The sequence below is a fragment of the Condylura cristata genome, unplaced genomic scaffold (genome assembly GCF_000260355.1).
Source record: "Condylura cristata isolate star-nosed mole 26May11 unplaced genomic scaffold, ConCri1.0 scaffold00006, whole genome shotgun sequence".
Classification (NCBI taxonomy): Eukaryota; Metazoa; Chordata; class Mammalia; order Eulipotyphla; family Talpidae; genus Condylura; species Condylura cristata.
Genome location: NW_004567107.1, coordinates 22,699,593 through 22,714,940, shown reverse-complemented (window position 1 = coordinate 22,714,940; position 15,348 = coordinate 22,699,593). Strand labels below are relative to the sequence as shown.

At 41.3% G+C, this 15,348-nt stretch overlaps 1 protein-coding gene across 1 annotated transcript; it reads right to left on the bottom strand.

The window, feature by feature from the left end:
• Window positions 1–2,631: 2,631 nt before the first annotated feature.
• BAAT (bile acid CoA:amino acid N-acyltransferase) lies at window positions 2,632–15,022 on the bottom strand. The gene is made up of 4 exons (XM_012721306.1): window positions 14,961–15,022; window positions 6,927–7,418; window positions 6,221–6,423; window positions 2,632–3,413 (listed from the first exon to the last, which is right to left on the bottom strand). Exons 2-4 carry the CDS (start codon window positions 7,387–7,389, stop codon window positions 2,823–2,825), a joined length of 1,257 nt encoding a protein of 418 aa, XP_012576760.1. The 5' UTR covers window positions 7,390–7,418; window positions 14,961–15,022; the 3' UTR covers window positions 2,632–2,822.
• Between the last annotated feature and the right edge of the window lie 326 nt (window positions 15,023–15,348).

Genomic DNA, 15,348 nt, shown 5'->3' with positions numbered 1-15,348 from the left:
AGCTCCAAAATCCTCCTAGCAGTAATTCCAGGAGAAAACAGAGTGGGGGAAAGGGTGAAGTCATCAAATAACTTTGAAATCAGTCTATTGGTTTATATTCATTTACAAACTATATAATTTGGGACATACAATTGCACACTTCAGTATGTGCATATCATCCCTCACCCACCATCACACAATCCTACTGTCTCACACTATCAAATTGACTCCCTCTCTCCTTCCTCCCATCCACCGCCCTTCCCACTCTGGTGATTATCATGTTTTTCAGAGTTGAATTATTTTTGTTGCATTTTCCAGTTTGTTTTCTTTTATTCATATTCTATATCTGAACAGAGCCATCCAGTAACTGTTTCATTTTCTGATTTATTTCACTTAGCATAATAACCTCAATTTGTATTCATGTACAAGCAGATGATTAACAGAAGCAAAACCCTACAGAGGCAGTGAGTTGTATCTTTACTTTGCAATCACCTAGATAGTACCACGCCGAATAAATTAAAACTGTAATTGTCAACCCACCCTAGTTATAGCTCTAGGAAATTTCAGAACACTAAGAACAAAGTGAAAATTGTAAAAGACCTTCAGAGAATTAAAAATAATCCCACAAAGAAAGAATCAGACTTTTTACTGTAGCAATGGATGCCAAAATAGAAAGAGGTTCTGGGAAGGAATAATCATTAATATCATATTCTCTATAAAAATTACCACTGAAGAATGAGAACGAAATATAAGCATTTTCAGTTGTACTAAGATTCAGTTAAATATGACTCTAATATACTTAAATTTGTACTTTGGGAAAAAGTCAAATGGAAGAATTAAGATAGATTATAAGAAAAATGAGGAGAAAAACTGTTCAAGTACAGTTATGTTAAATAACCATTAATGATTTTAAAAAAATCAGTCACCTGACATTAATAAGGGTTGTCATGGACAAAAAGATGCAGTGTATGTTAAAGCTTCTGCTTTGGTGAGCACAAAGGTAAATGAATTGATTATATTGCTTATTTTTTTAACTTTTTATTATGAAAATTTGCAAGTCTACATTAAAAAAAATCCATAGTAAACATCACTATATCCAGAACCTTGCCATAATAATTGCATACATTTTGCCATATTCTTACAGTATTTTAAATCAATTCCTAGATAAATATGTCAGTATTTTTACTGACATTTTTACACAATCAAGATACCATTAGGACACTGAGCAAGATAATAACAATTCCTTTGTATCATTTAATATCTAGGTCATATTCAAATTTCTCTAATTGTCTCAATTTTTTTTTTTTTTTTTAGTTATTTTGTTCAAAGCAGGCCTCCACATATTTTCCTGGCATGTTTCTTAAGTGTCTTATAATTCTGAAGAGATTCCCCCCACTCCCATTCATTCCAATGCCCAAAGGAAAAAGAAAAATCTCACAAGATAAACACTGTTCTTTTTAATTTAGTTTATGAAGAGAGCAGTTCAACTGTAAAATTGGGCAAAGACCAGATCATAGAATGACCTACAAACTGAATTTAACTTTCTATGGTAGTGCATTTAATTTGTCTTTCTATGATCAATAGAAAGTTTGATCTAAAGGCTTGATTAAATTTAATTGTGCTATGCAAAGTAGTTCTAAGTCTTGATACATATTCCTTGTTATATCTCATCATGAAGCGCAAGCTGCCAAAATGACCGTTTTTTTCACCTTTGGGAAAATTGCTCTTCAATTAACAAGGGGAGACAAATAATAAAAATGATTTAAAAATGAACAAATGAGAACACTGCATATCAAGAAACCAGAAAGATAAACACAAAGATGGTAGAAAGAATGAATTTATTTTAAAGAACAGAAACTAGTGAACCAGGAAAAAAAATAGATCTGTCCAATAAACAAACCAAAGCTGTTCTTAGAAAAGATCAGTAAAATAAAAAAATAATTGGCAGGCCAGTAAACGGAGAAAGTGTGCAAATAAGTAACAGGGTATATGTGAAAAATTATGAGAACAATTGTTCTAGAAAATATAGGTAAAATTCTGAGAAAGTATAAATAACCCAGTTGGCTCCAAAAGACATCTTAAAACCTGAATTAGTCAACATGAAAAATCAATCTATTAAAATTAGATGAATTAACAAAATTGGTCCATTGATAAGGATTACCACTTAACAGATTGAAGAAAAAAGTATAGTGAATGTAATAATAATTTCTATGTGCCAGGCCCAGGACTGTGCCAGGTCTAATAGCTTTAACTATATCAATTCATTCCATTTAAATAAATGCTAAAAGGTGTTTAATTAAATTCAATCCTATTCCTGATTAAAATCTTAGAAAGGGATAGACAAAGAAGCATCACTATCAAAAAGGGAAAAAAATGTTGAACTATCTACCAGAAATTCATAGAAAACCTTGAAGGTGGTATTGGAACTGTTCTTATCAAATATCAGAAACTGAGTTCAAAATAGATGAAACAGAAGTTCCAGGGAACTTATCTACATTGGTAATACCTGGGTACAAGGTGTTCCTAACCAGAGAATAAAAGGTGACTCAACTTGCAAGAGCATCACAATTTTGAACTAGTCAAGGTACATATAAACTAAGATCCAATTTACCAACATTCAAAATACATACACATTGTCAGAAATATTTCAGGTGGATCGTGCCCTAGTTCTTTGATTTGTTTGACTTCCTACACTTGATTCAAGACAAGTGAATCCAGAGAAATCAGGAAAAAAACCCAACCTCCACCCAGCTTCATCCTTTCTGGGAGACAAGGAGTTGGTTGGTTCCATTGGTTGGTTGTGGTTTGGCTTGGATCGCCTACCCTCTCACCACCCTAAGCCCTCAGAGTTTGCTTCTGGTCTCAACAATATGTTGCCTGAAGAACTTCAGGATATCTCCCCAGGACTGCTCCTGAGCTGCTGCGTGGAGGGCAGGGTCCCCTCCCCAAAGCATGGGCAAGGGTATGCTGGGGTTCCAGGAAGCATAGCACAGGGGTCCATAGGGAGGCTCTAAGAGGTGGCCAGCCCCAGGATAGGTCAGCATCCTTCCATTGCTTTTTCCATGACTCTGTAGCCGCTCCAGCGCCTGCTCAGCACATTTCCTGCTGTCAAGGCATGCATCACACTCAGATACAAGGAAGAGGATCTGACCCTGGGCCTTTTCCACAGGAAGCAGGTTCAGCGGACTCACTGTGTCGTGTAACTTGTGGAAGTTGCGGAAGCTCACAGCACCAGAGACATCAATCCGTAGGGACTCCAGGAACATGGGCGTGGATGGTGATACCTGACCCCTGTACTTGTGTGGAGTTTCAGAGACCCAAGTGGGCCCATTGATGCAGATAGTGGCTACCACCTGTTTCAGGAAGCAGGTCATGGCTAGGGCAACCTCTGCCCCTTTGCTCACCCCAATCACTCCGATTCCTGGCCCTTGGACCTGAAGCAGAAAAGCAAGAGAACCCATTATAGGCCTTACACTGAGCAGTTGTAGTCCTTACAGGCTAGTGGACTAGTAAAATGGATGGTCAGAACAGGTAGGGTTGAAGTCCTGGCATTAGGCTTTACCAGCTTCTGTGACTCAGAACACTACCTACTTATCCCTTCTAAGCCATAAGACAATATGTCTTAGGGCGTGCTATTACCCACCTTGCAGAATTGTTGGGAGAACAAAAGGAAACAATAAAAATAAAAATTTCTGGCCCTCCCTGGTGTCGCAGCAGGTTAAAGCACAGCACTAAGAAGCTAAAACTACTTCAGCATGAGTTCAATCCCCGCCCCAGAGGTGATCCACATGGTGCGGCAGACCTCTTCTATAAATCTGAAAATCTCTACTTCACCAAGAACATTTTTACATCGCAAGAAGAGAGACATGTAAGTTTTCTTTAAAAATCAAATTCTTTCTAGGTAGACAAAAAGATTTCTTGAGTTGTCATATTATGTAAGTGTAATTCATAATGAAGTAGCATTTTACAACCAGAAAGGTTTTGACGTCCATTAACCCAGTGGCTAAATCTGAAAGCATTGGGAATATAAAGATGAAAGACTTGGATTCTATAAATAATTGAATTTCAGTGCCACGTCCAATAGGAACAGTGGTAGGTCATAGTAGGAACCATAATTCTGTAGGTTGAGAGAGCAGAGGAGCAGGAAGGAGGCTGAGATATGGGTGAGGAAAGAAGGGGATTCTGAACAGACAACAGCATAGAGGTAGCAACTTGGTCCGTTCTGTTCATTTTGCTCACAAGTATAAACCCAACACCTACCTATCATCACAATCACCTGTAAAAACTTGTACTAGAGATTCCTGAGATCCAATTTTCCTAGTTTCTACTTCAATAGGCCTGAGTTGAGTGCAAGAATCTGATATTATAAAATAGTTCCAAGGAAATCAAATGTGCATGCACAATTGAAACCATCCATGTGAGGCAATGAAGGGGAAGACAGAAAATGGATTCACACCTGAGTGTGGTATCGTGGATGAGTGTTAACGAGGGAAAGAACTAAAACAGTGACACAAAGGAAGAAGTGGGTGTGATAAATTAAGAAAGATTCATGAGTAGAACCTGAAACACTTTGAGATTGAGAATGTGGGAAAAGAGAGAGGGAAGCTATCAGAAAATCAACGGGTGAATTTCCTATTAAGAGTTCACTATCTGTCAGGCCTGAAGCGAAGTGCTTTACACATATTTCTCAGTTCTGCTGATAAGAAAATGAAAATTCAAGTTTAAAAGTCTTGCTCAAGGTTACAACACTCATGGGGCATAGATAGGATTTGCACCTCTTCTACTGAATTTGAGTCCAAATCTAAATTGAATGTTGGCAACTGCCTTTTCTCCCCAGACAATGCCACAGATGGCTAATTTTGAAATTCAAAAAATTTGAAAACATTCTCTCTGGTTATTTAATTCCTTTTAAAAAAAAGTCAAATATGCTTAGAAACATCCTTAAAAAAAGTCAAATATGCTTAGAAACATCACACATATTCAATCATGATTGATAATGCTCCTGTAGAATATATATCCAGCTCTCCTTGAGGAAAGTCAGGCTCTCCAGAGAAAGAGAAACAAGACAGAGTCAGGACAACATCTGGGTATGCTTTCTCATCTGAAAAATGACTACTATAACAATAGCTTCGCCAGTTTATTGTGAGCATTAATTGTGTCTAGAAAGTATTTCATGGAGTCTAGAAAATAGTCAATACATCTTAGCTGGTATGAATGTTTTACCAAGGTTAGGCCGAACCATAAAAATAGTTGATATTTGAGCATCTTTAAACTAGAAAATGATATTTAATATGATCCAACTCAACAAAATGTCAACTTTGACTCCTGACCCGGTGGTATCTATCCTACATTTCTTTTCTGAGTTATGACATGAATATCAGTATTTTAGGAGCTCCTCAAGGGAACTAAACCATAAGTCATCTGACATTCAATTCCTAGGAAAAAGCTGGTTTCTGAGATATGTCATTTCTGTCCTTCTCAATGTGGATTACCTGGTGATCTTCTTGCAATGCAAGTGTGGATTCAGGTATGGGGCGGGAGAATCTGTGTTCTAGTGGTCTCGGGTGATGCTGAGGCCTCGCTGCCTATTGACCACACTTTCAACAGTACAGAGATGCTAGACAAAAGGTTCTAAAATAATCCTTCCTTTGCAGATTCCTTTCCCTAGATTGGCTCCTGGCATTGGACTCTTACCATAGACATTTCTGTCTTTAGAACTGAAACTAATTAAGCAGATAATTTAGATAATTAGATGGTGCAGTCAAATCATTTTGCTGATGACCCTACTCTGCACCATATCCAGCTCTGACACTGGACTTTATCGAAGGATTCTGGGTGACTTAGTTAAACCTTACTCAATGCAGTGATAATCCACAAAGATTGTAAATGTGTCAAGCTAGAGAATTCCGCACATAAGATCTGTGGTTGGTGAAACATTTATGAGCCACTGGAGATAAGTCACAGATGCTTCAAATGCAAGGTCTTAACTTTTTTTTTCCCCATTGAAAATATTCAGAGTATATATCCACTACTTATTATCCTCTTTGAGGCAGTTATCACTAAACTGACTACCAATCTACCTAACAATCCTACAAGGTAAATATGACTCCCATCTTAAGTATAAACTATTCTATAACCAAATCTAAAGAGATTAGAGAAATAGGGAGAATAGAAACTCATGGATTTTTATGTATTTGTTTGCTGTATTGTTGCAAGGTAAAATTAAAAGTATTGTAGATACCTTTGGATGTGATACTAGAAAATCGGTAGCTTCCTCAAAATAATCCAAGTCCAATTCCTTCAGGTGGCTGGGCAGGTCTTCATAGGCAAAATATGCTAATGCCAGCGTTGCAAAGCCATGGCTGGCCAAAAGACTGGCACGAAATTCAACTAGACCCCCAATGCCCCCAAACAAATCAATGATTCCTGGAAAAGGGCCTTCCCCTATGAGCAACAAAGAAAGAAGAGAGGGATTCAGGAAGAGTGAAATGAGGGTCAATGACAAGTAAACAAAATATATTCTACCTTCACACACATGCACACATACACACAATGGCATATTAGTTTATAAATATTGTGGAGACCCTCCCTGGTGGCACAACGGGTAAGGACCCAGCACTGCAAGCTGGCCATAGCCACTTCAGTACGAGCTCGATCCCAGCCTCAGAAGTGACCCACATGTGCAGCAGGCCTCTCCTGTCTCTCCTGCTGCTCCGCTCAGCAGTGTACTTTGTCGATCTGCCTGTTCTGCTCCCCACTCTGTTTCCGGTGAATCCTCTCACCACCCCTACACCTCTGGCCTGCACCCTAGTTCTGTAGGCATTAAAAAAATCTATAAATAAATAAATATAGTGGAAAACACTTGTTCACCAATAAAAGGATGGCCTGTGTTTTCTTTTCATGGCCACCCACACAATAGTCTGTATACCACCAAAGATTAAACTCACCTGGAGGGAGAAAAAGGGCTCCTCGCACACGTCCTGATCGAATGGGCACCCGCTGCACCCCAGGGGCTGTGAACCAGCGCTGCACTGTCTGGCTGGCCTTAGGCATCTCGGTGGCCGGCTCTTGGAGGACAAATGAGTCATAGAGGTCCAGAGTGACCCTGAAGGGACTGTTCATCACATCCCGCTTCAGCAGTCTCCTGAAAGCTTTCTCAGGCTTTAGAGACCAGAAGAGGCCCATCGGTTCAACCCCCACATAATCGCCTCCAAGCGCCGCGTCTCGTTTCAGGTCCAGGTCACCGGCCTCATTAGTCCTGTAAAAGGCCCTGCTGTGAAAGAGATTCCCCTTCTCATCCGTCAGAGATGCCTTTAGGGTCACCAACACTGATGGGGGCAGGCCTGTCGCTCGGATGTGCACCGGTTCATCAGTGAGGGCGCTGACGGGGGTGACTGTCAGCCGCGACATCGGCAACTGGCGAAGTGGTGTTTCCTGCCCTGCTCGTGAAACAGGAGACTCTAAGTTAGACTTCACTGCCAAGGGAAAAGTGAAGATCCACTTCGTCTCTACCAGGCTTAGCCACGTTGGCTTGAGGAGACAGTGCAAAATACGTAGAACATTTGGAGGAGAAAGGAGCTGTGCAGAGAATAGTCCATATTCTCACTTTATACGTGAGGAAGAAGGTTAAGTTAAAGTGGAAAATGCCAGGTTGACCTGTTGGTGAGCTGACGTTGGGACAGAGCGTGTAGAGTGGACGTTTCGGGGAGCACTGATAAGCACCCTCATGCCGTAATTCAGGCATTTCCAGATAGATGACTGTACCCCTTGATTTAAATACTCTGTAACCTAGTTGCTCAGGGCTCAGATTTTGGGGAGAGATCTCCTCTAGGCCCACCAGTGTAAAGCCTGCTGGCATAAATAGAGAGCTTCCCTCCTCGTCTCTGAGGGACATCTCTGGCCCCCGTCATGGAATTCTGCCACAACATTTTTGGTCCCCTGACCGGGAAGCTGGCTATGCTGGCCGGTTGTGCCACCGGCCTGGAGTGGGGCAATGACAGGCGACTCTCCCGGAAGAGAATGAGGTGGTACTTCCTTCCTTCCGGTCTTTGCTGGGTCCTCCTTCCAGGGGTGGCAGTCAGCTGGCCACAGCTGCTGCACCTCCACCAGACTCTGGGAGAGGTGAACAGAAGTGCCAGGGGCATCAGGGCATGGTAAGATCTCCAAGGGACCTATTCTTAGCATTACAAACTCAAAAATGTTTTCTTATCTAAGAAAGCTAGTAAAATGGCTTGGCTTGTCTTTAAAATTGTTTTGGCCTTGGGCCCTAGGTTTTTGATGATGTTTAAAATTGCACACTTATTCTCTATGTATGGATCTTAACTTCTGTCTGATTGGAAACCTCCTTAATATAAAAGTGTATAAAAAGCTAAAAGAAAATGGTTTTTCTTTTTAAAGCGTGTGTTTACATCTAAGTCATCTAATACAAAGGGATAATAGTATAATGGCTATTACAATGTCCTACTAAAATGGAGGATGTAATAAATGTAAGCTTTTTTTTAAAGTATTGAAAATGGACATTTTAAAGGCCTGAAAGTAAAATTTAACAAAAGTGTTAAAGTGAGTGTTAAAAACCTGTGAGAGGGAGGAAAATAATTTTAAGAAAAAAAAGTTAACGATTTGAGAGAGGAATTTTAAAAAAAGATTATGTGCTTCAATGACTTACTACAAACTGTACAAGGACAAGCATTCTAGCAGTGTAGTGCAATAGTTCCAGAGATTAGACATGGCCTTGAAGGCCTACATTGACAAAGAGGAGACTAGTCAGGCTAAAAAGGAAAGGCAGAAGGACAAGAAAAAGGGACACAGTATATGGCAGTTGCCATTGCAGTTTTCTGCCACCTCAGACTCACCTGAGGCCCCGTGCATCCCAGACATTTGGGACCTCAACCTGTTCATGGGCTGCCAGCCTGCTTCCACTGCCAGGAACTGAGACAACTCAGTCACGAGTGTGTGAAGAAGCCGCCCACAGGGCCAGGCCTTCAGTGCCATGGCACAGAGCACTGGAAGAGGGACTGTTGCACTCTCCGAGAGAGGGGGGTCAGCCCAAACCACAGGCCAAGATGGGAGCAGAGGCTTGACCGTCAGCTGCCTCTGACTATGAAGCACCAGATACAGGAGAAGAGGTTTTCTGAAGAAGCCCAGAGGTGAGACAAGCCTCGAGTGACCCTAAAAGTAGCAGACAAAAAACAATCACCTTCTTGGTGAATAAGGGGTCACTTACACTGCCTTGCTCCAATTCTGTAGACTGGCCCACTGGTCAGCTGTCTCCCTCACTAGTAGTGATGACTAGCCTGAGCCAGGATGCTTCACAACATTGTTGCCTTGTTCCAGCCAAGCCTGGAGGAGTTTTTGCCTCTTAAATAAAACAATTGTTTTTTTTTTTTTTAAGATTAACATTTCTGGTGAGGTAAAAGGAAATCTGCAAATACTAAAAAATATCTGTATTAGAGATAACCTTAAAAGACAGGCAAGACTGACCCTCCCTGGTGGTGCAATGGGTTAGGACTGCAAGCTGGCCACAAGCACTTCTGTGCAAGTTCAATCCCTGGCCCCGGAGGTGATTCACATGGTGCAGCAGACCTCTACTGACCCACCCTCTGCTCCCCTCAGCAGTGTACTTCATCAATCTGCCTGTTCTGTTCCCCACTCTGTCTCTGGTGAAGCCTCTCATCACCCCTGCGCCTCTAGCCTGTACCCCAGTTTTGTATGCATAAATAAATAAATCTTTAAAAAAGAAAAGACAGGACAAAGTCCTACTTGGCTACAATCAATCTTTGCCTTTATAGGAAACCAGCTTCTGTCCTGGTTGCTCCCCTTTCTCGTTCCTTCACTAATTTTCTTTATTGTTCTCTTGTTTCCGCCTTGCATCTTCAATGCTCTGGTCAAAATCATCCCCTCTTGCCTGAAGGCCCACAGGCTTCAAGTAGACCTTCAGATGGAGCCTGATATGACACTTCCACCGTCCTTAGGTCTTCGCCCCGCAGTGCAGCCCCGAATGCTTCCCCACATCACCCATTTTCAACAGGAAGCAGTTACTGATCAGATCCACGTCGTCGTTTGTCCGAACAGCAGTTAGGGGGTCCATCGTAGAGGGAGAAATGAGTCCCAGGCCAAGTTAGGATTAATTAGGCAGCTTCGGGGACTTTGAGAGGGTAAAAGAGGCTTCAAGAGAAAGACAGTAAATTGTGAAAAGTGCTAACCAAAATACACTCCAGAGACGGGGTCAAAAAGTTCAAGAGGACTAAACAAAGAGGGAACACTGGACAAATGCCTGGTGTGACTGTATTTTCTCTTGCACACACTGGAACTCTAAAAAACAGTCTTCAAAGCTGCACCCTGAGATCTGTGCCCACATAAATATTGGTGGGATAAAAATTACAATGAGTGGGCAGAAATGAAGTGAAAAATGCCGGGCTGATCTGTTGACTAGCTGAAGATGGGACATAGCCTGTAGACTGGAAGTTTCAGGGATCACTGACAAGAACCCCAAGGCCACATATATCCTGATTCAGTCATTTCCAGCTGACTGTACCTCTTATTTTAAATATTCTGTAACCTAGTTGCTCAGGGTTCAGGCTTTGGGGAGAGATGTCCTCTGGGCCCACCAGTGTGAAGCCTGCTTCCCTCCACCTCTCTGAGTGACACCTTCCCTGACAGAATTCTGCTGTAACAAAGTGACATGCTCCAAGTCCCATAAGCAGTTAACAGAAGAATTGGAAAATCCAGTCAACCTGAAAACACAGCTTCCTGTCCTGTCCATTCTAACACTAGTAAATCTCAGTGTTGAATAAGTAGAGATTGAATTCCTCAGCTGAGGTTATACCAAGTGACCCATTTCGTGCATTCAAGGGCGTAAAGGGCTTATGGGAAGGTCTGTGCTGTTTTCAACCCCATACCTGCCTGGGTAGAATTACATAAACAAGAAATGGTTTGTGGTATTTTGTTTTGTTTTCTTAATTCCCTAATCCCTTGCTGCCATTGTAAGACCGCTGGCTTTTTTCAGAGTCCTCATTATATGTTCAAGAGAAAATAAAATTTCACAATTTGTCTCTGTTTCCATGCCTTTCCAATGGAGGAATGAACATCAAAATGTGTGTAGTAAATATATATTTGATCCTCCAGCAATACTTTGACCAATTTCTACTGACCATTTTATATAAACCTAAACTCATGGGCAGCAAGATAATTTTGAATAAATAGAATGATTCTGTTTCTCCTTGCTTCTGGGAAGTTCTCGACAGGTGGCATCAATTCAAATTTCATGGATCTTTCATTCATGTCAAGCAAATGGAATATATGGTATCTCAATGTTCCACAGGAATTACAAGTCTGATCCTACTATTAACCTTGTATCTGCTATTTCCTTTGTCCCCCAAACAAGAGGTCATCAAGAAGCAGTTGTTTATTTCCCCCTATTTAATAAATCCTTTCTCAATTCTTGTTATTATTGTATAGAATGCATTAATTTAACACAGGTTTTATTTCCAAGTTGAAATAATTTAAATTACCTGCCACAGTCACTCTCAACAATGCATCCTGCATCTGTCTTATCCCCCCAAAGGACTTTAAGCCCCTAAATGGTTAAACTGTATGTGCTAAACTTGAGCAACTGAAATGTCATGAGATTCATTTAAAAAATAGCACCAGGGCCCTCCCTGGTGACGCAGCGGGTTAAAGCACAGCACTACAAGCCAGCGGCAGCCATTTCAGTGTGGTTTGAAGGTGAGGTGACCCAGGAGGTGACCCACATGGTATGGCAGATTTCTCCTGACCCGCCCGCTGCTCCCCTCAGCAGTGTACTTCGTCAGTCTGCCTGTTCTGCTCCCCACTATCTCTGGTGAATCCTCTCACTGTCCCTGTCTCTGGCCTGTACCCCAGTTCTGTATGTTCTTCAAAGAATTTAAAAGAAAAATAGCACAGGCCCTCCATGGTGGCACAGCGGGTTAAAGCACAGCACTGAGAAGCTAAAAGCCACTTCCGTATGAGTTCGATTCCCGCCGGCCCCGGAGGTGACCACATGGCGTGGCAGACCTCTCCTGACCCGCCCGCTGCTCCCCTCAGCAGTGTACTTCATTGATCTGCCTGTTCTACTCTCCTCTCTGTCTCTGGCGAAGCCTCTCGCTGCCCCTGAGCCTCTGGCCTGTACCCCAGTTCTGGAAGCACAAATAAATTAAATCTTTAAAAAAAAAAAAAAGAAAAGAAAAATAGCGCCAAAATGTAATAAGAATATTGTACTTGCAGAGTGATTTTTTGTAACAGAAAAGACTGGGGTTTTTTACCAAGTCATGGTCCTTCTTTATCTGAGAACTGCCCCCTCAAGCCTGAGATAGAGACTCAGCAAGTATATTTATTCCATTTGACTTCCACTCTGGGACCACAGATGAAAGATCAGGGCTGGATACTGGATTCAAGGTATGCCAGAAATGTTCTCCTCTGGCAGGCGAGCTGGGGGCCCAACAATATCCTGTCACCCAGAGTCAGGACTAAAGGTGAAGCAAGAGGACACCTAGTTGGCAAAAGTTACTTATGAGACCAAACCTTGAAGTCCTCCTGAAATTTTGCACCCAGGAAACTCTCTTGTCTTAACTTGGTCCTCTCCCTGAGCTCTTCATAGTGACTGAATCTAAAAATTCAGAAGCCAGATCCAGAAAATAACAGAAAACCAGTCTTGGATAGAGTATGGGAGTTTGAAGCTTCAGGGACAGAGAGAAATGTGATCGTTCTTATCCAGAGAAAACTCCTCAAGGAAAGGCAGCTCACTTATAAAGTCAGGGGTTTTAAGTATAAGGAACAAGAGATATGATATTGTAGGTCCCTGGAGGCACTGAGAGAATCGATCTTAGGACTAAAATTTGACTTTGGGTCTCAGCACTGAGTTGACTATTGTATGCTTGATGTTTTAGCTCCTCACTTTTCTGGTGCCCCTATTAAATGTGTTAATTTATTGATTTATCAGAAATTCTTTGTCATGATCATTTTAAATTCAATAATTGGATTTTTGACACTTTCACCAAAATACATACAAGAAATTAGATTACAGTTGATATGGTTTTGACATGAACAAACCAGTGAAACAGAGTGAGAGAGAAGAGAGACAGAGCAACCGCCTTAGTCAACTGTGTGTGCTTAAGAAAGGTGTCTCAGTTTTCCCAACCAAACAACACTAAAAAAGAGCCAGATGATTAGTAATTCTATAGTCACTTCCCTTGGATGTGGGTTAAATAAAGACATGTTTTCACAAGTTGATAAAGGCAGGTGTGCCATCATGGAATTTAGTATGTATCCAAAGCAAAATTCAACAGATTTTTTTCAAAAATTATTTGCCAGACTAACAGACTTCAACTAATCAGGCTAAGTGGCTTCTGCTCCTTATACTATACCCCTTACATATTTGACAGAGACAAGGAAAGTCTTAGATTAAAACACACATGTAAACACAAGAAAACTTCTACACTAGAGATTCTCATGTACAAAGCTGAGGAACCCTAGATTCTGCAAAATGTCACTAAAATTTTCAACAGAATTCAACAATTGTGAACCTCAAGAGTCGTGTGATGCTGTATACTCAGTGATGGATCATGACTAAGCAATCCTGTTAATGATTTTTTTTAAAGATTTATTTATTTATTCATACAGAACTGGGGTACAGGCCAGAGATGCGGAGGGTGAGAGGATTCATCAGAGACAGAGTGGGGTGTAGAACAGGCAGATCGACAAAGTACACTGTTGAGAGGAGCAGTGGACCGGTCAGGAGAGGTCTGCCATGCCATGTGGATCTCCTCTGGGGCAGGCGGGGATTGAACTCATGCGGAATTGGCTTAAGCCTCTTAATGCAGTGCTTTAACCCACTGCGCCACCAGGGGGGGCCCCTGTTAATGATTTTTATAGGTCTTTCATCTCCACAGAGTAGTGCATTAAAAGACCAGGTCGATTGGTTAAGTCCATTCACAGCTTTGAATGCATGACAGAGGACCTCACTAGCTCTAGATTGTAGATTGTGACTTTTTTCTCTAGGACAGGGGTTGTATACCTTGTTCATTACTCTACTCCCTATGCTAGTACCCTGCATCTAGTGATTGTGTAGTAAGTGAGGAATTAAATAAGAGAGTAAATGATAAGCGAAAGAACAAAGAATGACAGTGATAGAGAGAAATTTCTTAGAGTCTGAAGAACAAAAGCCAAATTGAATTTTTGTAGGCTGCTTCAGTAAATGGACTTTTCAAAATCTAATGGAATCTAATTTCCAGGTTTTGTCATATCCTTGCAGCTGAAGAGAGATTCTGCATACCATCGTGTTGAGAAACCAAGTGTGCAAAGAAATGACAGAATAAAAAGTAAGAACTCTGCTGCCCACATGCCTCAGCCTTGGCACAGGAAACCCTGAGATAGATATATGAGAGACTTAAAAAGTCTGAAAGCTCAGTCTTGTGGTTGATCAGGTTCCAGTCCTCTGGGTCAAAGGCACCAAGCCTTTGACTTGTGAGGAGAAGCAATCAAGAACTGACAAGACCCTACCTAGCACAGGAGGAGACAAACAAAAATGAACAAGTCCCTCACAGAGGTTAAAATTACTAATCCAGAAACAGAAATCTCATATCCCTTAGTAGCCTATCTTGATTTTTCCTCACAGTAACATTTGCTTCTTCTTCCAAGTCATTAACCTCTCTTCCAGAGAAACACTTCTCGAATCAAGAAGTGTTTGTAAGTTCACATTAGTAGGACCCTAATTTTTTTAGCCCAATGTACGTTTTGCTTCCAAAATAATCTCTGGACAATCTTGTGGTTAGGTTGACTCATCTGACATAAATTTGTGTTTGTGAGCAGTAAAACTACCCAAGATGGTGACTACTGGTTCCCTCTGAGACTGTGCTGCACACTGAGAAGAGAGAAACACAGGAAAGTGAAAACAGACTTCCCAAGTTGAAATCAGAAAGTAGTCCTTGCTGCTGAGGCAGTGACATCCCTGTCTCCCCGCTTACCTGAATTCAGTTGCAGGAAGCAGTCTGGGGCAGGAGGACTTGCAGAATCAGCTTAAAAGCACTGGACTCTTGCCTGTTGCTCAATGGTTTATAATCTTCAGAACACTCCACCCTATCTTTCAATGTTAAAATTATCCCCGCAGAAAGAGCCAGCTCCTCTCTGGTTTTAACACCCCAGAGACCAGGCTACCAGTGTGTTGCCAGGAGTCCAGTCAAGTTCTAAGCAGCTGGTGAGCTGTTTCATAAGAAGGTGTCACATTTCATCACACAGGCAGGCTTCTACGCTGCTTCCTTTTATTTATTTATTTTAATTTCTATTTATTAGTAATCTGATAGTGTTAATTAAAACCTGTTTCTTGATTTAGAAAGACTTCCTTGAACAGTTAAT